Source organism: Xiphias gladius, chromosome 14 (genome assembly GCF_016859285.1).
Source record: "Xiphias gladius isolate SHS-SW01 ecotype Sanya breed wild chromosome 14, ASM1685928v1, whole genome shotgun sequence".
In the NCBI taxonomy this organism is placed as follows: Eukaryota; Metazoa; Chordata; class Actinopteri; order Istiophoriformes; family Xiphiidae; genus Xiphias; species Xiphias gladius.
This window is the reverse complement of record NC_053413.1, coordinates 18409344-18434284: the sequence shown is the minus strand read 5'-3', so window position 1 is coordinate 18434284 and position 24941 is coordinate 18409344. Positions and strand designations below refer to the sequence as shown.

General features: G+C 38.7%; 3 protein-coding genes across 5 annotated transcripts; 2 read left to right on the top strand and 1 right to left on the bottom strand.

The window, feature by feature from the left end:
- Positions 1 to 10771: 10771 nt before the first annotated feature.
- Positions 10772 to 13311, top strand: LOC120798442 (ATP synthase subunit g, mitochondrial-like). The gene is made up of 3 exons (XM_040142678.1): positions 10772 to 10903; positions 11201 to 11361; positions 13115 to 13311. Exons 1-3 carry the CDS (start codon positions 10852 to 10854, stop codon positions 13211 to 13213), a joined length of 312 nt encoding a protein of 103 aa, XP_039998612.1. The 5' UTR covers positions 10772 to 10851; the 3' UTR covers positions 13214 to 13311.
- An 84-nt stretch (positions 13312 to 13395) lies between these two features.
- Positions 13396 to 16323, bottom strand: ift22 (intraflagellar transport 22 homolog (Chlamydomonas)). Of its 3 annotated transcripts, XM_040142676.1 has the most exons (6): positions 16265 to 16323; positions 16025 to 16133; positions 14511 to 14593; positions 14147 to 14233; positions 13808 to 14010; positions 13396 to 13719 (listed from the first exon to the last, which is right to left on the bottom strand). In XM_040142676.1, exons 2-6 carry the CDS (start codon positions 16061 to 16063, stop codon positions 13571 to 13573), a joined length of 561 nt encoding a protein of 186 aa, XP_039998610.1. In that variant the 5' UTR covers positions 16064 to 16133; positions 16265 to 16323; the 3' UTR covers positions 13396 to 13570. The 3 variants fall into 3 exon arrangements, with proteins under 3 accessions (XP_039998610.1, XP_039998609.1, XP_039998611.1); XM_040142675.1 differs by having other exon boundaries at positions 16025 to 16316; XM_040142677.1 differs by lacking the exon at positions 16025 to 16133 and having other exon boundaries at positions 16265 to 16316.
- A 128-nt stretch (positions 16324 to 16451) lies between these two features.
- LOC120798528 (outer dense fiber protein 2-like) lies at positions 16452 to 24272 on the top strand. Its single transcript, XM_040142855.1, has 16 exons — positions 16452 to 16527; positions 16860 to 17050; positions 17182 to 17305; positions 17466 to 17597; positions 17765 to 17839; positions 18238 to 18309; positions 18402 to 18518; positions 18627 to 18812; positions 18927 to 19036; positions 19154 to 19289; positions 19568 to 19678; positions 20415 to 20519; positions 21646 to 21746; positions 21908 to 22070; positions 22615 to 22740; positions 22900 to 24272. The coding sequence occupies exons 2-16, from the start codon at positions 16887 to 16889 to the stop codon at positions 23071 to 23073; spliced, it is 1896 nt and encodes a 631-aa protein (XP_039998789.1). The 5' UTR covers positions 16452 to 16527; positions 16860 to 16886; the 3' UTR covers positions 23074 to 24272.
- Positions 24273 to 24941: the final 669 nt, after the last annotated feature.

Below are 24941 nucleotides of genomic sequence, written 5' to 3'. Positions count from 1 at the left end.
AAGGATCTGAACACGTCTTCCGCCATTGCTTATAAATCACTTGATTTCCAATCTCAAATTGTAAAGAGGTATAATGAAAGACCTACCTAAAATCCACTCGAGTTTTTAGAGTATTTGAACGTCATTTAAGATGGTGACAGAGATTCTTTCAGGGGGAAGTGTTGAGGGGAAGTCAGTGCGGGTTTGTACTGGAATAAACAGTTGCATTGGGTTACTTCTGCTGATGACAAGAACCAGGCTGTCAAACCAAACATAGAAAAGACTGAGTCACAGAGGCATTTTTTCAGCACATTTCTGTTTTACCAGGATGTGCCGAGACTACACGCAACATGTGCTGGGCGCTGTAGTCAGAGAGACCAGAGACTCACCGTCACCAGGAGAAAGAGCAATTTTTTCCCCAGATATACATGCTATTTGTTGCTCTCATATTACCTGGGGATATCTCAAAATTTGTATGATAAACACTACCGGTCAAAAGGTTTAGAATGCCTCCATTTCTCCAGCAGTTATTTAAAGTCTGGAGACTGTGCTGGTCTTCCCTCATCTGAAGCCACTGTCTAGTTCTGGTCTTCTAATATTTTGGGTCATGGCTTTGTTGTGGGATGAACCCCTGACCAAGCAGACATTCTTCATTTGTTACTTGCTTTTTTCTCACAGTTCTGAAACAGCACTACTTCCTGCAGTACAGTATTGTCCTACTGATGCATTAGAGGGTGTAGTAACAGTTTGTTCAAACGCTGCTGCCTTTGTACAGGCAGCAGGTTTGTAAGTATTCAACAAAAGTTGGGTCACCTGTAGGAATTGTTTACATTAACTCTCAAGGCTTCATTTACTTCCATGTCTGCAGGAAATTTGTAGGTTAACCAATTTCCTAATCCCAGAAAAAGGCCTGTTTTCTACTAAATTTACATGATTTTCAGTTTTTGGTGACCTAAACTTTTTTTTTTCTGACCTTGGGCAGTTTACCACTGACCTTTGTACCACTTTTTCTCACTGGAATTACTTAACTGCTGAACTGCTTAGATTTAAATAAAAACCTGAAAACCTGGGGTTCTCTAAAACTGTTGACCAGTAGTGTAAGGATGCCAAGATTTTAATGGCCTGTGATGATTTCTGAAATTGAAATTCTCCCACAGAGTGCAGAGGTATATACTTAATGGTTTTGCATTGATTTTTCAATTTCTGTCACACCACTGTGTGTTGTATATGTCAAACATAAAATCTGTTATTATTTACCTGAGATGTTATGTATTTGTGAGTTAGGTATATATCAACCACTAAACTGCAAATGCCATTACAGTAAATACAGTATGCCAGGTGGGGGTTACTTTTCAGCTCAAAATTTAATTATTTTAGAGCTAAAAGAATTGGGTGATCAATACAATTAATAGGCAACAATAATGAGTATTGATGAATTTTTGTAAGTACTTTTTTAAGAAATGATGCCCGATGTTTCCCGGTTTGTTCAGTCTACTACAATAGTAAGTTGAATATCATTGGATTTTGGACTGTTGGCAGGACAAAAAAAATTAAAATATGTTAACTTGGGCTCGGGGAAATTATTTTATGACACATCTCCTAGATGTGTGAAAGACGTTTTTGAGTTTACCTCTTGTGTGTTTGTGTAATCTGTCCTCTTTCCAGGTCTTGATGGTGGAGAGGAGGTCGTGTGGCTCAGACCCTATCGACTGATTGCACCTAGAAGTCGACGTCCTCCTGGATCATTTTCGTCACGTTTACAATCTATAATGTTGCCTTCCTAATTGTTCATACTGTAAATCTCCTATGTGTCTCTACCCTGATCTATTACATGTCTGTCTATCCAGGAGGAGGGAACACTCCTCAGTTGCTCTTCCTGGCGTTTCTTCAATTTGTTTCCCCTGTTAAAGGGTTTTCCCGGGAGTTTATCCTTATCTGATTCAAAGGTGTAAAGACAGAGGGTGTTGTATGCTGTACAGATTGTAAAGGCCTTGAGGGAATTTGTGATTTTATGCTATATAATTCATATTAGGTTATATAAATAAAATTGAACTTGACTTGACATTTAATAGATCAACAAAAAATTATTTATTGTCAACTCCAGCAGCAGTTTGGCACACTCGAAGAAATTCAAGGACGCTGCTCAATGAGAAATGTGTGGCTGATCCAACAAGTCCTACGAAATGACGGTAATGTCACACTCACCCCTGTCATACCCTGTCACTGTAAGGATGTTTTTGTTTTTTTTAATGTAGCTTCCTATCACTTTTTTTTATAACTGTTTGCCTCTGAACGTGTAAAAAGCCAAATCTGGGAGATTAATTTCTGACCTAACTTTGCAAAAAACATATTTGAAAATTGACTGATTGGTGGTACATTCAATTTCTATCCAAACCACATCTAATCTACTTGAAAAACTGCTCTAGTCTTATATGAGTAGGATAATTTTGCGTGGATTTGTCTCTGACATCTTCACACCTTTGTTGCTTATCTGTTTATAATTTATAAAATGGATCACTATGTAACAGATTTGACAGCACAGAACTTAGTGTTAGACACTGCACCTCCCTCAATTAATCCTGATTTCATTCACCAATACGCTAAATATATATGCTTATGTGCATAAATCAGTAACTATGAGTTTTGTGATTCTAACTGTGAAAAAAGAAAAGGATTTTTGGGATGTAAATATTATAAAAGTGACATTAAAGAAATGTGATGTTTTAAAGCTTTTGTTATGTTCTTGGTGTTATATTCTACCTGCAAAAGATGAGGATATGAGAGATCTTTAGCTCCTCGTCCTTGTTCCTTTTTTATCTGTCTGATTTGCGAGGCCATGACTCATGTTCCTTTTTTTTTTTTAGTCATCAGTCTTGTTGCATCGGCACACAAAAGCTCCACGTTAATGTGCACACATACACATTCATAAACACACCTGCATCCACACAAACTCCACTCCTACATAACCCTCGGTTTTTCACCGGTAGCCTAAACCCACTCCCACAAGCTGAAACGGTACTGCACCAAGCCGATTCATGCCAACTTCACACAGTAAGCTGCATTCTTACTCTGACCTTTACAAGTCAAAACATTAACATGTTCCCAGTGTGATTTTTTTCTACTTATTGCAAGTAAGACCGTAAAAACACAGCTGCAATATCATATCGAAAGAGAAGCCAGTTCGCGTGACAACAGATCATTTTCCCTATTTGAGAGAAACCACAGCGACAGCTGTGTGTGTGTGTCTGTAAATGTGTGTGTGTTGAGTGCAATCAATGTTCAATATGAAAACAAATCATTTTAAAAGTGTGTGTCAGGCTTGTTTGAGACAGTCCCAAACCCAAACCCAGCATGAGGTCTCAAATTTTAATAATTAGAACAGACTCACACACATTGTCACACATGACACTTTACTGGTGCATTTCAGCAACTATTCCCATATGTGATTAAAGTGGGCTAAGCCCATCAAATATAAAGCATGCTATGAATGTTTTTAAATTTTAACAAGTATAGATTAGGACGCATCTGATAAGACTGAGGTCATTCTGAAGCAGGGTTTGGGTTTTAGTTGAAATCATTAACTATATAATATGTCACGTATGAAAGAAGAGTCCAAACTTTGTATTAAATGTGACACTGAGGAAGTTTTAAACAGCTGCTTTGGAATTAATCTGTTTTGAAAGATAAGATCTGGACATTTGTGGCATTTTGAAATCTTTTTATGGGTGTTCTCTAAGTCAGCGAGGATGAGAGATGACATAAACTAAATACAGTCTGAGGCAATTTAAGGGTCCTTAATTGGTTCCAGTGTGCAAAGTACTCTGCACAAAACTCAAACACAGATTACTGCTGTACTCTTTGACCTGAGTCGTTCTGTTTGTGTGAAGTTTTGTCTTCTTAGCTCTGATAGCTGGGTGCAATGGCTTTGACCGTAACAGGTTTTACTTGGTTGGTTGTACTGCTGATATTTCAGAATGAAAGATCATCTTCATGGTCAAGCTCGTGGTTCTTATTGAAATGGAAAAGAACTATGTGAAAACAGTTTGCACATAATTGCTAAGGGGTCTGATTTCATCACTCCCCGTGAGCAAAGATAATACTTTTTTTCACCTCAGTGAAACTTAGACTCAGCCTACAGGTGGATGCTGGGGTAAAGGTGGGGATTATGGAATTTGGACTATTTGAAGAACTATATAAATAGCAGCAGCAATGGTAGCAGCAAGCTACAGCAAAAGAAATAACAAAAGCTATGTTGAATTTCCTATGATTCTTGAACCCAATACTATAGGGATTTAAGTATGTGAATGGGCTGTTTGCAAGACAACAGTTAGGTTTACATTCCTAGAGACAATTTATATCTTTATCCTCTACAAGAGACCCGGTCTGTAGTGAGTCAATAGGACCCTCTTCCCGAAACAACTGCAACCACCCATGGGGAAATGTGCTGCAAAACCATTACAGGCAAAATACTTGACATGAGAATTCATATTTTACCAGTATCTAAATCAACAGCATGAAAACATCATAGCACATGTGCCAAAAGGAAAATGAGCTCAGTCACTACAAGAAAGTAATTCACAGTAAATACCATTGAACACACCACTGTCTACTGTCAACAACATAGGTTGTTGACAGTAGCATAAGAGCATAAATTAGCAGGCAGACAGACACCATGACATCACTCATGAGGAGATCAGCGGGAGAGCCAAGAAACGGAAAGAGAAACAGACAGCAGGATCAGCAACCTCATAACTTAACTGGTATTACCAAGCACACAGACACTGACTGAACAGAGTCATGATTGAAATTCACGAGATGCATGTTAGCACAAACAGCAAACACTATAGTGACATGAGGCAGAATAAGTCCGGGAGAAAGATGCACCATCGTTTGAAATGTTTGTCCATTGGCAGGACAGGGACACTTTGCTTTACACAAACATGCATCTGAAGCGTCAAGTGCAAAGAGTGGGTGAAGCAGCTTCTTAAATAGAAGACTTTAATGCAAAGAGAGCGTTTGATATACCGTATTTGCCCAAATATAGTGTGCACAGTTTAACTGAGAGGAGTTTATGAAAGGTGATGTAATGCGGAGGAGATTAATTCCCAACCAGTAAAAATGAAAAGAAGAAGAGTGTTCCGGTGTCTTTACTTGCCAGAATGAATCACCTGTCAAGCAGCGAAAAACATTCCAATGTCACAGAGTGTCATGATGAGGAGCTCAAAAAGACAGTCTGAGAAATTCTACCTGCCTGAAAAAATATTTCCAACCGCTTCCACGAGCGGGGAAAGAGTGTATGTACATGACTAATAATAAACAGAAGGAATTAGCTGCACTTGAAAACACACCAACTACAAAAGTGTTTAGTCTTTAATGCAAGTTGTTCATGTTTCATCTTATTAAGAGAAAAGGTTTCAAGGATGTCGTATCTCGGGGGAAACTGTCTCAACAAATAGTCTGATAAAATAGATCTTATCTTCAAAAAGTCTATTTCCAAAAACAGGTGTTTGAAAAGGGAGTTTGGTGGTCTTTAGCAGTGAGTAGAGTATGTCGTGTGTGTAACAGTCTGCAGCTTGCACACTGTATCCATGGAACAACACCTGAATCCACATACTGAGAAATAATACATTCCACACTATTGATGAAGCAGCTATTCACCTCTGCACACTACAGTTCTGCACTATAGTACATCTGCATTTAAAATGGCACAGTTATACCAGAAAATACATTCATTTCTATAAAATCACCGTAAGCAGCAAATCTGCTAAATTTGGGCAGAGTAAATTAATTTTCGTGAACTTTGTAAATTCACTCCGTTGACTAATATCAAACTGCATGAAAAGTGCAATCCTTTGAGGGGAAGGAGAGCTAGCGATCCCAAACAGAGGCAGCTATCATTGCATATTAGCTACTATCAACTTTATTGTAACCCTGCCATGTGGGAGTATAATGTGCCCACAGACAGTTATGTTGCAGAACTTGATGGTACAAATGTCTCTTGAATAAACTGTACTGCGCTACCATATTTCCAGCTGGCTAGCATGATAGTGGTTAATTCACCAGCTACAGTAGTTCACTAACTATGTCTACAAAATTCTGGGGAATTAAAAAGATTTCCTCACCTTGTAAGGGAGGTGACATTGTAAACAAACTCTTATGATGAGAATGCTACTGGATTTATACACATCTGAAACACTGGGATTAAATAAGGAAATTAATATATCTTTGTTTTGAGAAATTAATCCAGTGTGTGCTTTCTGATTGTTCTATGATGTTCCTTAAAATAATTTTATGTCTATGATATTTTATGATACAATATACTTGTTATTATAAAGTATGATACAATATACTTGTTATTATAGGTGCTTTAACAATATGGCATAAGAAACATCAAGACCCTCTCCTTCGTAGGAGAGACAGCTATTAGCTGGGACCAGGCTAAAACGTCTACACCACCACTGCCTGTTCTCTGATGAAGACATGCTTTATGCCAAAAAGTTAGTTGCTTCACCTTATTAAAAGCTCAAACTATTACCGTGTGCTCCAGATCTCATCACCTTCCAGATCCTGCCTCAGTTTTGTCCTGTCTGTTAAGGCACTGGTTGGAGTTTTAGTTGGCTGACACATGGAGACTCCTTCACCTCTACCTCTGCGAGCAGTCATGTTGTAACAAGGCTTCTAGCATCTGTTTTGTGAGGATGCAGGGCTGTACTTCACTATGCCACTTTCCAGTTTGACCAGAGATTTAGTCATGAACTTTGATGCTTGGTTTTTACCTTTAAGCATCAACTGTGATCACATATACTGCTGCTAACCATTCAAACAATCACAGAGAACAAGGTGCTGGGAGTTTTGCCCTAATTAGGCCCTTAACAGTGCTTAGACTCTTACAAGAATTCATTGTGTTCCCTGTTCTCTTTGTGTTATTCACTGACAAGTTTGATTACCAGCCACGATAGTGTGGCTGGTATTATTTTCACCTTGTCAGTCTGTGTGTGTGTGTGCATTTGTGTGTGTGTGTGTGTGTGTGTATCATCTATATAGGAACCACTAGAAATCTGTTTTTGTACCGAGGCCCACTCAATTTAAAACACAACAAATCCGAATTTTAAAATATAAAATAGACAGCATATAAAAGATGTTACTGACATGGTATAGACCATAAATTTAAAATATACAATGTACAATAATATACAACAGTGACAAATGAGCAACTTCATCCACTGAGCAAAGCCACGAGATGTCATTTGAGGCTTCAGGAACAACTAGTTGACTTCAACTGTTTTTTTTGTCATGAATCTGTACAATATCCTGGATATAAAAACATGTCACTGAAATGGTATTGTGCAGTGACTATAGTATGCTAGTAAAAGTATAAATAGTACTACACTGAATAAGTAGAGCAACTTGAACTTGCTATTACTAATTTTTTGGCCACTTGGGGGCAAAGACAAGCTGTGTAGACAAGACCGACATGTTATCACCTTTTAAGTTGATATAGGGAATGTGTTGATTAATAGTTACTTATCTACGCATCCAGCAGACAAAGATAAACATTTGCATTTATTTAGAGTCGTGATTTGGCCACCTGAATATAAGTCTGATATTCACTCTCCTTCTAGCTCTGTTTTGGTCTCCACCAACCCCTGAGTGAAATATCTGTCTTTTTAGCTCCTAAATGCTCCACTTTGTTCAACTAGTCACTATAACCGTTAGGCATTTGGTGCTGGGCAGGTAGTGCATAGTCAGGTTTAAGAGCTTTTTCATTCAAACCACCTGCCTGCTGTGGCAAGAGTGGTGGGACTGAACTGAAACAGTTAATTTGCAGGCCTTTCAAAACAAGATAATGAGCTGAAATGAGCCCGTCACTGTCATCACACAGGAGACCATTGACAAGATCCATGACATGATCTTGACAGATTGACGAATAACACAACTGTACATTGCAACATAGCTGGGTATCTCACAGGAACGTATCCATGCAGTAATCCACAACAAACTCAATATAACCAAGGTATCAGCTGGCTGGGTCCCAAAACTGCCTTGGACCTGATGAAAAGAGGATTCAGCACAACCATCAAAGGAATATCTTGCCTTTTTTGAGGTGGATCCTGAGAGATTTCTCTAGCAGTTCATAACCATTGATGAGACTTGGGGCTAACCACTTCAAAACAGAGATGAAAGAACAATTGAAACAATGGAAATACCCAGAGTCTCCAGCTCCCAAGAAAGCCAGATCAGTGATTGTAGGCAAGGTGACGGCCTCTGTTTTCTGGGATGCAAAGGGAGTGCTGTTGGTGGACTACCCGGAAAAGGGTCGCGCCATTACAGGGGCCTACTACGCTGCTCTCTTGAGCTACCGGAGAGAATCAAGAAGATTTGGTGTGGGAAACTGAGAACAGGAGTGCTCTTCCACCAAGACAATGTCCCAGCCCACAAGTCCACAGTGGCAACACCCGCCCTATTAACCTGATTTTGCACCCTGAGACTACTACCTGTTCCCCAAGATTAAGAAGGAGCTCAGTGGTCACCATTTTGACAGTGATGATGACCACAGCTGCTGTGGACCACCTTCTGGAGGTCCAAGATGCCAAGTTCTACAAAGAAGGGATCCATATGCTCCACGATCGCTGGACTAAGTGTGTAAATGTTGAAGGGGACTACGTTGAAAAATAAATATGCTCTGTTTACTAAAATGGATTCCTTCTACCTTAGGCCATGAACTTTTCAATCACTCTTTGTATGTTTGTCCAAATTTGTGATATAGAAAGAAATTTGTTCACATGTGCATTGAAAAAATCCTTAGGCAATTTTGGATCATTTGCTATACACAGCTTACCTAACTGAAGTAGTATATCATCCACTCATCTAATTTTTCCACATTTGAGTTTTATAGCTTTATCCAATTTGCAAATAAACACAATAATCCTCTTCTCAAGCTGTATGAGCACAGATTCCCAGAGACAAAATTGGCAAGCAGTTAAGCAAAATCCAATAAGAGTGTATTTGAGGTTTTTATACAAGTTGTGAACTCCATTTTGTTTCTCATAAATTACCTACACAGTCTGGATATGTGGCTACAGATACTATATCTGAACAGGGCGAGAAACAGTGACAACAGACAGCGAGAGAAAAAGACTATTAAGATGCTAATTGGAGAGAAGAGTCATGCAATGAAAGAATCTGTTTTGATGTCTCAAATTCTAAAATAGCTACGTGTGAAAGTAAAACAAATGACCTCATCACCACGGACTTGGCAATCAACTTGACACTTCCACACAGATAAACACAGAGGACTGGATGATGTCCGTATCTTTCTTCCCTCCCCCGAGGACGGATAAGACTCATTACTGGCCTGTACAGCTGCTCTATCACCAAATGTGTGTATTTGTGTTGATTGCCAAGGCTGAGGTAGTGATGCAATTTGATTTAATCTCATCTCCATTTACTAGCCATTTAAGACCATGAAAGGCAAGATTTACTCATTCACTGTAGCCTCCTTTCCTGTCTGTTTTGTCTTCCTGTCTGTCTATGTATATTTCTGTCTGTTTCAGTCTGTTTCTATGACTCACACAGTCCTTCTGTTTCACTGTGTGGAACTAACATATAGCTCTTTAATGAGCAGTGTGCTGTACGATCACTAAAATTTCAGAAGGGCATAAGACTCTCTGGATTTTACAGTCCTTAAAATTGGTTAAAAGAAATTAAGTTCATTCTCATAATGTTTAACCTCAATATTTACCTAAAATTTACTCAGATATTCTCAAGGTTAACTAAAGACTATTTCACACTGTCTGACAACATTACATACCTTTATGTATTTTGCCTCTGCTTGTACACAAAATACTTTGAGATGATGCTGAAATCGAAAATTGTTTACCCTTTTTTTCTTCTAAAGACATTTCCCAATAATTCAGGCTGACATATTGGTGTTTTTGGAAACTGTGACAATTTGATTAGAGTTCAAAATAAAGTTCTGTGGGTTCTAACAGTGTTTGAATGTGCACCCAGAGTTTGTAATGATGAAAACCATCGAAGGTTTTATGGGCTTAGGGAGTTGAAGAACTCCCCCATGAGGCAAGAAAAGGCACATTTATTTATATAGCACATATTCCATTACAAGTAACCTCAATGTGTTCTACATTAAGGTTTGCACAGCAACAAGTGACATGAAAATATAATAAAAAGTAAAAATCATACATCACTGACAACCATCCACCCTCTTGGCTCATGAGGGCCTCATGGCTCATGAGGGCAACCAGTACTAGACAACTCATGGCTTTCTAGTACTGGCAAAATTAAACCATAGATGCATGTACTCCAATTATCGGCTACCACTGCACATCAGAAACAATGGTTAAAGGGAAACAGTGCAATCAAACATTCCGTGGAGAGCTTTATCTGTGGCATTAATTTCCAAGCAGGTACCCTACACTGGTTACATTAAAATCAAAATCCATTCCTTTCTTTAAAGTCAGCATAATTCAAGCCACTTTTAAATCTAAAGTGAAAACTCTGCTGTTATGCTGTACTTTTAAATATTTGGTTTCTTTACTGCACTTTTATTTTAATTTATTGTGTTTCTAAATATCGTGCATTTCTTTGCCTCAAATATACAAAGTTGCCTTGCTTTGCCTCTTTAATAATTCTGCTTTATTAAATAATGGTCGGGTTTGTTTTCCTATATATATATATATATATATATATCATATATATATATATGACAGGTTTTATTTTATTCTTTGCTTTTTAGTCCTTTTATTTTGAAAATACAATGTATTCCTTGCATTTTTGAACACCCTTTATTTTGAAATCACTTACCCGGAAACTTTTCTTCTTTCCTTTTTTCTGGTGTCCTGTCTGGTCTTAACAATGGCTCAGGCAGTACAGAAAGTCGTTGCAAAAGTACCTACTTTAATCGGCGGTAAGCTTATTCGCTCTTTTTCTCATGACAAACTGAGGTAGTGGAGTATTCCTTAGAACACCAGCTAGGTCACGTTGTTACAGCTTGTTTATAGCCGCAAAACTTCAATGTGACCTCTGATATGATGACCACTAGGTGTCAATGCACGAATCAACCACTGTAACTGGTTTTCTATACAAAGTTGTTATCTTTCCGCTAGATTATTGTAGAAGAGAGGCGAAATGGCTCGGTGGCTTTTGACTTTTCTGCTTCTTAGCTAACGTATTCCCTAAGACAATTTGTGCTTGTCACTTGCAGCCGCTGTCACCTACTCCAAACCCCGACTAGCGACCTTCTGGCACTATGCCCGAGTGGAGCTCGTCCCACCGTCTCCGGCTGAGATCCCCAAAGCCATCAAGGCCGCTTCAGGCCTCATCAAGAGCTTCCAGTCAGGACGCCTGGGACAAACCACAGTGAAGGTGAGTCCTTACAAGTTTGACAACTGCTTCACTGTAATTTGGGAGTGTTCGTGCCCTGTGCTGCAAAGTCAACAACAGGTGAATGAACTTTTTTATTGGCTCAATTCTACAAAAGGTACACCGGCTTGAATTAGGAGCAGATATAATCTATATGTGGTCTCACCTGTTCGGTCTGTTGTGAAACATGGGGGCGTTAAGGCCCCACAAACTATAGTTTGAAGCAATGTAGACCTGACGCGATTAGTCGTTTAATCATGCAATATTGATTCGTAATTGGACTAATATATCAGGCAAAAATGGTAAACATGTACTGGTTCCAATTTCTCCACTAAACGATGAATTAACTGCTACAGTCTTGAAGTCATTACTCCAATATAAAGAAGCAGTATAAGGTCTTAATTTTTCTTTTTATCACACTATGAAAGTCCAAAGCCAAAATGCCAGTTTTTAGTTGTTGCACACTGTATATAATCACAGAATGTTGTTTTGAAGAACGCATTAATTATATCTGGATGTAACTTGAATTTGTGCATGCAAGATTCAGTACATGGTTGGTCCCTTGGCTCAGATGTCCAGTCCTCAGTGTGTTGTTTACACCAGTTCTACAGTTGACATTTATACATTTATATATAGAATTGAAATGACTGAATAATTGAATAAGACAATAGAAACAAACTGTGTGGACCACACAAATAAAATACGAGTGTAGGGTGACTAAATACCATCTTAGTTAGTTCAATGGAAAAATAATTGAAAAAAAAACACCGCGAAGATAAAACAAATCATTTGTGCAGAGATGTCGGGGATAAAATGCTAATAATTACACATACTTCAATGACATACTTGAAGCTGACCTGGATGGATGATGAGATACTTTTTTGTGTGTGTTTTAGCAGTGCCACGGTGTGGAAATTTTCCCATCGGATAATAAACTTGTGACAATTGCAGTGTTACCAATTACACCCGACATTTTACAAGAAAAGACGTGTGTCAGCTCAATATCTGCAGGGTGCTTGCTTTGATCTTTAACATTAGATCTCTAGATCTTCTCCTTACTTTTTGAACAAAACAAATGCATCTTACCTCCGAATGCTGCCACCTTCACCAGACAAAGTTTGCAGATTGCCTCATTAATTTTATCATGTTCCCTGTTGGCATTGGGATTAAATCTGAAATACTGCCAAATGGGCATTTTGGCTTTTCTCTGTGACACCTAATCGTCCACCATTGTCTTGTCGGTCGACTCTCCTCTCATCACGTGATAAGGCTTCGCCACTCTTCTCTGCTGCTGAATGGAGCAGACGCTTTCAGTTTAAAATTCTAGCGTCTGACTAAGTATTGATAACTAGTGTTTTACCAATTAGTTTTTTTATTTGAAGAACGTGAGCGCTACCACTGATAAGCAAAAATTAACCAAATGGGTTTTATGTCTATAAAAAGAAAAAAGACAGTGGGGGGGTCGGCAAGTTATTTAATTGGTGTGTGCCTGAACACCGTGGGACACCGTGGGACACCGGTAACACCGACTACCAAGGCAGCCCTGGTGTGTATATAATTATAGTGTGTGTCCTGTGACTGGTAGTGTGTAATTGTATGCATGGAAGGGGACTACTTTTTACTGTTTACAGTTTATCTTTCATGTTACATTGTCATGTCTCATTTAAATGTAAACTATCACAACTCTTCCTGTAATTTTCGATACTGTCATTAAAGCAGTTTTCTTAACTGAAAGTGTTTTTTATTTCTTTTATAGGATGCCTTAAGGAATGGACTTGTGACCACGGAGGTACTGATGTGGTTCTACATTGGAGAGTGCATTGGCAAAGGAGGCATTATTGGATATGACGTCTAAATATTGGACTGTTCTTTCTCCCTCTGCACTTCTAATTGTCACATTCTCAACAGCCTGCACTAAATTTTCAAATAAACAGATGTCTATCGTCAAAAGTATATTTTGTATCTCTTGAGTACTGTTTTCTAGATTGAGTAAGGTTATATTTTATTCAAGACCAAAAATGAACAAGAACATCAAACTTTAGGAAAATATTAGAGTTTGAAAGGGGTTTTGAGAGATTTATGCACAGCTGAATGACTAAAGATGTATAATTTACTTAAAAATGAGAAGTGTTGGTGACTGTTACATACACAGAGATTGCCGATGCCAGCATTATTTTTCTTCATTAAGGTGCATATTTTATAGATTTTGCCCTTATGTAATGATTGACATCTCCTCTCTCTCCCGACTCTCTGACATTGTATTTACAACATTTCCCAAGTATCTGCAGAAAGCTTGCCTCACGTCCTCTGGTTCCTCCTCCAGGTTGGAGTGAATAAGTGGCAGTCTGCTCAAATGTGAGGCTGCATCAGAAAGAATGAACATGTCAGCTGAGAAATAATAATAATATGAACTCATGCAATGGCTCTGGGAGGCCTGAAGTGGGGTTACCTAAAGGCAGGCGTCCATCTTCTACTCCGCTGCCGGGTTTGTGGTGGGCTATGAGTAAGCACTGATTGTCCTGCAAACCCTGAGAGGAGATGAACATCGAATACCACGTCTCTATTTCTTTGAGGTGACTTGGAACATCCGGATTAAAAATGATCACCACACCACTGGAGTCCTTCATGAGTGCAGGCCAGCATGATTCAAATCTGGATGAAGAGAATATAGAAAAAGGAAAACAGTTATGGAAAGTATTAGAACTTTTCTTATCACAAATTACGAGATGGGACAGGTTACAATCTAAGCCTTTGTTAACTGAAAATGGGTTAATGATATTTAACTTACTTGAAATCTCCTGAACAATCCCAAAGTTCAACCTCACATGTCTTGTTGTCACCACTGCCTTCAGCTTGTGATTCAAATTCCAGTATCCTTGAAGCAAATGAAAACCATGCATGTGTTTTGTGTAACATGAGTAAATCATACCTCCAAGGATATTTTGATTTTGTTGTGCAGTATTTTAGGCTGATCCAGACAGGTTAGAGCTAATTATCTAATCATGGAAGTGATTGATTTAACACAATATTTGAAACCAGCCCTCCAAGCATTCAGTTAGATAATGTTATTTCCATATTTTCACTGATTTATACAGTTGGGTTAAACTTTCTGTACCAGGTGTAAAGCACCAAAGTCGACACACAGTTTGTACCTGACTCCCTGAGTAGGTCTGTATTCACCTCCCACATTTTCCATTGTGTCAGAGAGAAAATTTGTAAGAACCGTTTTCCCACTCTGAAAGATAGACAGACCAGTGCAACAGTCAGTGCAAGAACACCTTAACCCCGTGGCAGAGTTGAAAAGTAAAGTATATTAATTCAAATATTGTACTTGAATACAATTTCAAGGTATTTTTTTTTTTTTTGCAACTTTATTCTTTTACTTAACTCCACAATATTTCGGAGAGAAATACTGCATTTAATGCCACTTGTTTTACAGATGTATTTAATTGTTATTTGCAGATAAAGATTTTATGAACAATACTTTGACCTGTCAGCAGTAAAATGAAATTTTACTTCTAACAGTAAATTTGAACAGACATTTTCACACTTCAAAGCAAGCGAGGCACATTAATTTTTTTTCGCAGTGGAGTAGAGTGACATTGTGGTGTAGACCTATTTCATGGCAGACATTTGAACATTATAGCAGGAGGACACACACAGGGTGTAATTAATAACCTTAATAGATGCATTCCAGTGGTTGTGTGTCCAGTATGGCTTAATGGAACAACCAAAGGGAACACATCCATCATTAATGTAAATAGTTAAACCTATGATTTTCCTGCAACGACATCAAAACGTCTGCTATGAAAAGGTCTATTACTGCTTTTACTTGTGTTAACAGCTGTCGGTCAGACTGCTGAACAGCCTAGAACAATACAACACTTTTACTTAAGAGAAAGGATGAAAGTAATCTTACCAAAATGTACCTTGAGTATCAAAAGTAAAGTACTCATAATGCAGGCAGATTTCCATCTTTTAGTGTAACATTAAACCATTATTACTGTAGCCTTAAATTGTAAGCAGAATTTTAATACCGTAGCTGGTCACGGTGGACCTCATTTAAACTGCTTTATATACTGGTAGGCAGTTTAATCTATAGCAATGTGTCATATACTTATCATGTGTTTTTTGTAAAATATTAACCTGCAAAGTAACTAGTAAGTACAGCTGTCAGATACATTTTTTATATATATTATAAATGTGGTGGGGCACAAAATACAATATTTCCATCTGAAATGTAGTGGAGAAGAAGTAGACAGTAGCATAACATGGAAATATTCAAGTAAAGCACTGTACAAGCACTTAACACTGTACAGTAACTGAGTAAATCTGCTTAGTTACCTTCAGGGCTTCTTTGCTTGCTTCTTAGTTAACATTGCACACACATATAAAGCTATGTAGTCACCTTTGATGACCTCACACAGGTTTGTTGGTTTTTGATGCAAGCATACACTTCTGATGTTTTTGTGTTTTTAATGCAGCAGAACATCAGTTTGTGAGCATCGTATAGGGTGCTGAGCATTGTAAGTACTTTCAGCTAACGTCATACGAGCTAACCACATAAAAGCTGCCTTACGCTTTCACTGTTAAAACTATTATCTAGTTGCCTACATCTGACAGTAAAAACGGGGCACGCTGCCGAGATAGAAAGGCATTTACTTACCTCACTGGGACCAATAAAAAGTATTTTTGCTTTGAACATTTCCACTCAACAGAAGGCGAGCATTAGCTAACCAGCTAACTTTAACTGAAGAAGCCCTGGAACTGCCAAGCTATGCCACCAAAACAAGATAAATAACACTCAGTTTTAGCTGAGTATTTATATAAAACGATACGATTCTGGGTATTTGGGGTTTCAAGCAATGAAATGTACAGAATGTTAATCTTCGTAACTTGATGTTACCCGAGTATGGTCTGCCCTGGCAGTAAACATCATTCTCGTTTCTATGGTTTCAACCGGGCTCTTTGTTTTCTTTTGTTCATTGGCTGTTCGTAACTTAAATCAAATGTAGCCCCGCCCACTTAACCTTTAGGGAACAAATCAGCAGCGAGAAAATAAGTCGATGTCATTACGTTGCCTGAGAGCTAACCAATCCGGTTCGACCCTTTGAGAGGGTATTCTTCAGTTTGGAGTAGCGTTGTTCACTGGGAACACAAGGCGAGAGCGTAAGTAATAGTTACTGTTTTCTACAGTGGGTTTTTTTGGTAAGGGATTACTGGGTTTTAGTTCCAGTAACCCTAATGTAGTTGTCAGTGGATTTGCTCGGTAGAGTGGTTGCTGTCTTTAGTGTAGCGTAAAGCCTAGCAGCCACTTAACCCGGCCTCGTCTGTTGCTATGGAGTAAGCTTAGTTAGCTTGCTTGACAACAAGTCTTACAGTCCTTCATAATAATATGCAAACTGAGCTATGCAGGGTAACTAAACTAATTTTAAAAGCAATCTAGTGTGAACTAACATCCTGTCCTCTGCTTGTTAAAACTAATTTATTCTTTATGACAGTACGTTGCTGTGTCATTAGTAAGAGGTATGTCTCCAGAGGATGAACTCCAGAGTCCCCCCCTTGGGTTCAGCTGTACCAGGGAGGATCTCCCTCTTACTTGTGGTGATCTAGATAGCTCTCGTGAGCTGGGGAGAAGGGGCAGGGCACGCAGCAGTCTCAAGACAAGAACCCCAGAGGCTGGTATCAGTTGGTGAGGTCCTATGATGCATGAACATTTGAACATACAGCCCTGAACATACATGTGAGGCTAAGCATCCACTGGCCAGCAGCCGCAGCCTAAGTGATTTAAAGCAATTTCTTGTCTTCCTTTTTTTCATTTAGTAAAGGAGACTTTGTCAGTGGAAGGAGCCCTTTCCTGAAAATACTGATGGATGCAGAAGCAGCTGCCAACTCTGCAGCCATACAACTCGTGTCTTTTAAAGATGCAATGGAAGATGAATTTGCTGTGTGTTTGTTGCAATTCTGCACACATCAAATGGGTTCAAACATGGGCCTTCCATGTGGGAAGCCAGAACATTTCACCTACATTAAACATAACATATAATAATATATAATATTCGTGACCTAATAATGTAACTGTTGTTTCTGTTTCTCTGTCAATTAAGGATTCGAGACAGTCTGCTATAGATAAGCCCCAAATTACAAGGCAGAGAGGACTCTTGTTGGAGAAGTTGGAGGATTTTAGACGAATAAATAAATCTGTTCGAAAGAAACTGAAACAGCTTCAGGATGCAGAGGTTGTTTACAATACACTCAACATCAAATATTTTTCAGGGTAGCACAGTAGTACAGTAGTACTGTAGTTACCTCAAGTTAATAACAGCAATTGATACGTGTGTTAAAATGTGTTTCTTTTCCTTTTCCTTTATCTTATTCTAAATAACTCCTGTCTCTTTCTATAAAGACTGTTCGAACTGATGTCGACCAACAGATTGACATTTTAGTGAAGAAAATCACAAAGGCTGAAACTGAAAATGTGGTAAGTGTTTCATAATATTTAAGCATTGCTTCAAAGGAAAGGACTTTATTGACATGTAGTTGAATAAAGCTTTGTGCTTAATTTTGTGGCAACCTGGTTTAAGATGTAGTCTGTGAAAAGGTTTAATCTACTTATGTGAGGTTAATAGTTTATACTGTGTAATGGTATGGATGGTTCAGTTGGTAAGAGCTGGTCAAATTAATGCCAAGGGCTGGGATACCAACAGAGCCACACTGGTACTAAATCGATGTGATAACTGAAAGACATGAAATAAAGGCACCTACTGTATGAGATTGAATGCACTCTCAGAAAGAGCATTTTCATATCATTAGAACTATAAAATGATGCAAATTCCATTTTCTACTCATATAGTGATTGTTGTCATTTTTCTCCTCAAGCATTTAAAAAGAGATTTGAGTCAGACAGAAAGAAGAGTCGAGGAGCTAATGGATCTCCGGAGAGAAGAACAGGTAAGCATAGAGTAATATGGATGATATGGATGTTCTTGTAGACTAACAAAATCATTGCGTTTGAACACATCCGTCCACGTTGGCCTTCACAGGAGAACATAAAGACTGCAGTTCACATGACAAAGTCTGTGGAGGCAACACGCGCTCACCTGCAGGGCCAGCTGCGCAACAAGGAAGCTGAAAACAATCGTCTGACTACACAGCTACGGGTATAAAAATCCGTGTGCTTTATCAGCCAACGTTTCTCCAGACAAACAGCTTTAAAGAAAATGTGCAATATTATGAACATACTCTTGTGGGTTCATGGTGTCCTCTAGACTCTGGAAAGAACCCTGACTGAACAGAAGATGGAGGTCGATGATCTGAGAAGCTCCATCACCTCTTTGACTGAGAAGGCCGCTCAGGACAAAGAATCTCTCAAGAAAGCCACCCGAGCACAGAAACTGAGAGCTGAGAGATTTGAAGCTGCCATTGAGAAATGCTATGCACAGTTGAGGGAAAAGGTATGAGGTCAAAACAGCTATTGTTTTTGGTTTTTAAAAATGTTGTCTTTTCTATCCACAGTCGCATTGTTCAGCATCTGGCTTTCGTCTTTCTTTTTCTTTGTTGGACTAAAGGATGCTCAGCTGGCCAGTGCCCATTTAGAAAGGGACTCCAGGAGACTGCAAAAGGAGCAGATGACCGATGAGAAAGACAAGCTTGTTGCTCATATAGAGTTATTGAAAAGGTAAGGTTTGTCTCTGTTACACACACCACCCCTTCTAGAATGTAGTTGAAATGGATATACGCATGTGTCAGCTAACAGTTTTCACTGGTTATTGTTACATGTGCATCTCCGTTAAAGCCAAACTGCAGACTTGACAGCGAGGCTGGAGAAGGAGAAGTATGAGCTAACGGCAGCTTATGAAACTGTGATGCAACGTGTTGAAAAACTCAGGACTGAAAATGGAGACCTCAGTGTCAATAATGCAGCACTCAAGGTACAGGTTGCCAAACAGCTTGCACATGAGACAAAGGCATTAAACCACAGCATAAATATGGTGTCCATAATTATTCATAAAGCCATGTGATATGAGGTTTAAGGTCATTGGTCAGATGACCGATGAACAACTGTCAATCTTTAATGTTGTTAATTTTTGCTGGATCCACATACAGTATGTTTCACCACCATTATATTCAAGAATGAGAAAGTATTCTCTCTCTCTCTGACTTCTTTACTTCTATCCATAAATTGAATTAGTTGTTTGTGTGATTACAGGCATCTGTCGCTAAGTTGGAGCAGCAGCTGGCTGATTGTGAGTCTTCTCTGGTAGAGGAGAAGGTTGTGTCTCAGGAGAGGAAAGATCAAGCAGAACAGTGCCAATATCAGGTGGACATTTAATTTTACAGTATTTATTAGAGCTCCTTACTTTTTTTTTCTTCTTTATTTTTGTTGACTAGTCTGAAAGAAAACGGGTTCTGGAGTGAACAAACTCTTAGGATAAACATAGGGTTTATAAAAATAATGTCCACAATTTAACATACACTGTTTTACCATATTTGACCAACACGCATAATAAATATTGATAGAAAGGTAATTTCTTACATCTTAAAAATCAACCTTGGCATATTAATGGCTGCAAATTATACCCTAAAAGAAAATGTGAAGTGTTTTTAGGCATATGTGAATCAAAGATGCTGTTTTCTGAATAATTGATAGAACTCAGCAGAAGAATACACAGCAAAAGAAGTTTTTCAGACTACAAACTTTTTTTACTTTTATCCAGACAACTCCTTTTATCCTCTCTTCTTATGCCATTAATTATTTATTTTTTGTGCTTTTCTAACGCTGTTTTCAATTTTCACTCTTTACTCAATGTTTTGTGTCAAGTACTTCTTCCTGAGGCAGTTAGAAAACAGTGTTTTGAAAAGAGCTTTACAAAGAGGAGTATGATCATAGTGATTAATTCTAGCTGGTCTTTTATTTACATTTCAGATTTAAGACTGAATGTGGTCAGTTGAGACTGCTGAATTAATGATTCAGTAGGAGTGCCAGTTTGCAGTTTTCAGCTGTAGGGAACGGCACATCGGGTACGATTATACTGTTCTGTCTTTTATTTTTCTAGGTTGCAGAACTTCAAGCTGAGATCGACGATCTGAGGATAAAATATGCAAATATTTTAAGAGAGACAGAGAAAACACGTGATGGGAAAGATATGGAGGTTGAGAAGGTAACCCCCTGCCTCTCCGTACAAAGTTTTTTTTTTGTTTTTTTTTTTTTTTTTCCCCCCCCTATATTTTATGAAAGTTTTGAGCTCTTAAAGTGCAGAAATATTAATGCTAACCAGTTGGTACATTTAACAGTATGTGATATTTAAGGTGACTAATTTCTTTCTGTTTTCTAACAAATTCTAACAGTACTGTTGCACTTTTTCCTGTATGTGCACCTCTGCAGCACCGTTCCTCCTGCTGTTGAATGGCCAGTCAGTGTGCTGTTAGATTCTTATTTTGCTTTTTCATATGCATAACATTTGTTGCACCTGGACCTGCACGTGTTTGAACAAATTGCCAAACTTCCTTCAGTAACTCTGGACAGCGAAACACTTAGAATGCTAACAAGTGCCAAAGCTCAGTCAAGGGAGGAAAGTTGGTATATTTTGCACGCTTAAAGGATCATCTCTGAGCAGACATGGTTTACTGTGAGAGTTTTCTTTAGTCTTTAGGCTAATATTTTGTCTGCTCCCATCACTCCACTCCTTCTGCCACCCCCCTCTTGAGCCCAGGTGAGGCAGCAGCTGCAGGCACGTGTGGAGGAATTGAAGGCTTATCCTGAGTTACTGAGTGCAGCCGAGCAGAGTCTCTTCGAGTGCCAGGAGAACCTGCAACGCTCAGAGAGGAAGTGCTCAGAAAAGTCAGAATCCGTTAAGCAACTGCAGGTTAAGGTGTGCATAATGAGAGGTGGCGGTCAGAGAATGTAAAATGTAGCCATTTCCCTACATCTGAGCTCTAGGCAGTGGTACAATCCCATGTGTCTATTGGTGCATCTTGTTTTCTGGTCCTGCCGTGAGTTTTGATGTTTGTGATTTTAAAAAGTTTCCGCTTGCAGTTTAATTTGTAACCATCTGTACCTATGTACGAAGTTGTGAGTGTTTTGTGCTGCATGAGTCTTTTTCAACCCAACACCAGCAAAGTTGAAATGGTACTTTGAAAACTGCCCATTTTGTGTTTGCAAGATTGTGGCAAATAGTGTTTAATGGGCTGGTAGTTTGTGAAACCCTCCTTTCTGCTCCATTCGGACGTAACCACTTGAAGTGATGTCAACATAGCAATTCTGAGTTTTACATTTTGCGTATACAGATGGAGAGTCAGACAAAATTGCTGAGATCATCTGTGGAGATGAAAGAGTCCATTCATGAAGCCAATTTACAACTACAAGAGAAAGCGAATTCTCTTCAAAAGTAAGACATTCACTCATGTCTGTTTTCTAGAAGTCAAATGTTTATGTTGTAAAGATTAAGACATAGAAATTGTTTAAGCCTTACCTTTTATTAACGTGTGTATTTCATTGTGTGTGTGTGTGTGTGTGTGTGTGTGTGTGTGTATGTGTATGTGTTTGCAGGCAAATGGACAAGCTGCAGCAGGACAACCTGGAGCTCGTCCGGAGGCTCGCAGCTCAGGAGGAAGCTCTGAGCTACAGCAACCGGCAGCTGGATCAGCGCTCATCAGAGTGCCAGGCCCTCAGCCGTCAGCTGGAGGCGGCCTTGGCAGACGTTAAGCAACAGGTACAGCTCGGAGGCAGTCTAGTGACGTCTGAGTAAAAACCGACTGTCACCATCAGTCATCAACAAAGGATGACAAAACATCAAGTGTTTTATTTTTCTTATTTGTTGGTATGCTTCTGTCGACTAGATTGTTACAAAATGCCATCAGTTGAACAATGCAAATACATTACTTTTTTTAGCATCGTCAACCAGGACAAGTGCACCCCAACAGTCAAATCAATTTTTTTTTTAAAAGTAGATTTTGAAGAGCCTCTACAACAATGTAAATATTCTAATTTTAGTGTTTTATAACACTTAACCTTACAGTTTTAAATTTTAAGGAAACCATTTCTGACATATACATATAAGGACATATCTGTTCTGCCACTCTCTGATTGTTCTGATTGTTCTGATACATCACAATCCAGCCTGTGTCCTGTTCCTGAAACCTTTTTGTGCCTTTCCAGTCTTTGATGCTGTCGGTGTTTCTAGAAAAAAGATCTGGTACACAGGAAAGGATGTGTTTCACTACGTCTGATAATTTAAAGTTTTTCCGCGTTTCCAGGTCAACAAGGTGAAAGACCAGGCTCTTTCCAGAGAAGAGGCCCTTCAGACCAAAATCCTGGAGCTGGAAGCAGAGAAAAGCAGAAGGGATAATGAGCTGAGGCTTCTTCGCCAGAGTAAGATGACTGTGAGTATCCTGCTTTTCTGTAAACATACAGTATAAAGCAACTGAAAGTCACGGAGTAGTCATGCTCAGATTGTACTGAATTCATCCTAGATGCAAACTGAGATGTGTTGTTGTTGACTAATGTCGGAGGAAACCCACTGTCTCTATCTGAACCTGTAGGCGGAGAGACAGTTTGAGGTGCGTCTGAAGGACCTGCAGCTCAGCCTGGACCAATCAGAGAGCCACAAACAAAGCATTCAGAACTATGTTGATTTCCTCAAAACCTCCTATAAGACAATGTTCGATGAGGGACTGCAAACTTCGAGTGTTGGATCATCATATTTTCTAAAATGATTAAGGATTCATCTGTTGATGTTTTAAATTTTGTATTTATTTGTTTGTTTTTTGTGTACTGTAATATTTATAAGGCCTATTTAAAAAAAAGTCAACAGAGGCAAGAATTTATATCACTTTTCAAGGAAGGGAAAAGCTACTTTTTTTTTTATATCTCTGGGCTATCTTTAGCTATCTACTTCTTCATTTAGCTAACAATCTTTTTCCTTTTTCCCCCCAGATGCCAGGGAAATATGCTGCTACTTTGAGAGGTTTCAATACCTGTTTTTATCTCATGTCCCAAGACACATTACATAATATTTTCACACGTCTGTGCAAATTTTGGACTGAGAACTCTTGGTGCTAATGTGTCCTCTCTCCATACGACAAGGAGCCAGTTGCATAAATGTAGTTTGAGACTAGCCTAAGCTTTGGAGTAGTTTCAGATTGTTGATGAAGAATCATCTGATGAAGACAGTCTGTTGCATCAAAATTACTTGCTGATTTGTTGAGAGTCACTAAAAGTAGCCACAAACCCCATTTTTGAGTTGACAATGACCTACTTGCTACAGCAATATGTTTGTTGAGTTGTGAGTCGGCAACAGATATTTGGTACTTTAAGTTGGCTGTTCAACACCTTCAATAATGTTTGGTCTGTTTTAAGAGGCTTAACAAATCAGCACATCTGTATTGACATTTTGAATATTGATTAATTGTTTGGTTCAGTGTTCAGTTATACAAATGTTTTTTAAGACTTTTTATTTGGATATATCTGGGCTTGGGACTGTTGGTGGGATAAAACAAGCAGTTTACAGTATCTGTAATGAACATTTTTCACAATTTTCTGATATTTCATATACGACATGATACGTCCAAAAAATAAATAAACAATTAATGGGGTTTCCAGCTGGGGGAAAGTAATGTGCCACTAGGTGGAACTGTTTTGTTAGCAATCTTTTCTCCTCTGTGAAGAGGAGTCTTTTACCCACAGTCCATTGTGCATTTGGTCATCAGTCTTAGTCACCGCTCTATAAGTTCTGTGAGACATACAGAGTTCAGTGCTTATTGCAAGCGTAAGACTAGATCTATCTTTGTGCAACTAGCTCCAGATCAAAAAGTTTTTTTTGTTTGTTTGTTGTGGTAGAATAAACCACATTTAACATGGTGCTCTATTTAAACGTGAATGTGCTCCAGCTTTGCTCCCATTAAAAAGAAAAAAAAAAAAAAAAAAAAATCCCAATTCTTCTGCTGATACATCTGATGGGAAATTTGGAACCCTCACACACAAAAATGCTCATTTCACTGTTCTGCTGCTGACGCTGAAAACCATCTTGTGTGTGTTTTTTGTATTTGTAGCAATGGTAGGAAGGTGTGATGTATATTGGATGTGTTTATGTTCTGATTCTCAGCTGGACTGAGATGAATTAGGCTGAAAATCAATTGTCTAGTAAAAGCCTATGCCTTTAGGGTTGCAAACATAATTACTGAGATACATGCAACACTGGGTTATTTCCAAACCACTGATACTGGTTTGCTCTCCTGCTTTTGTAATAGAATCTTTTGATATTACTGGGGCTTAAGGGCACAGATAGATACAGGTATCTGTTGCAGCAGGATTTACCTAAAAACTGAGCCATGTTTGTCTTGTGCATTACTTGAATCTTGTTGTTCTCCTGTTGTTGCTTTATTTGTGGTCCCATACTGTATCTATGGTAATAAACTACCATCGTCCAGACCACTGTGAGGCTCTGGTGTGTCTTTGCAGTGGACTTATTCCCCTGGGTGAGCATTGCTCCTCTCAAGTTCTCAAAGACAAAGCTCTATTGTTTTTCTTGTGAAGGGATGGAACCATTTCATCTGTGCGTGCGTCAGTACCCCTGCTTTTCCTT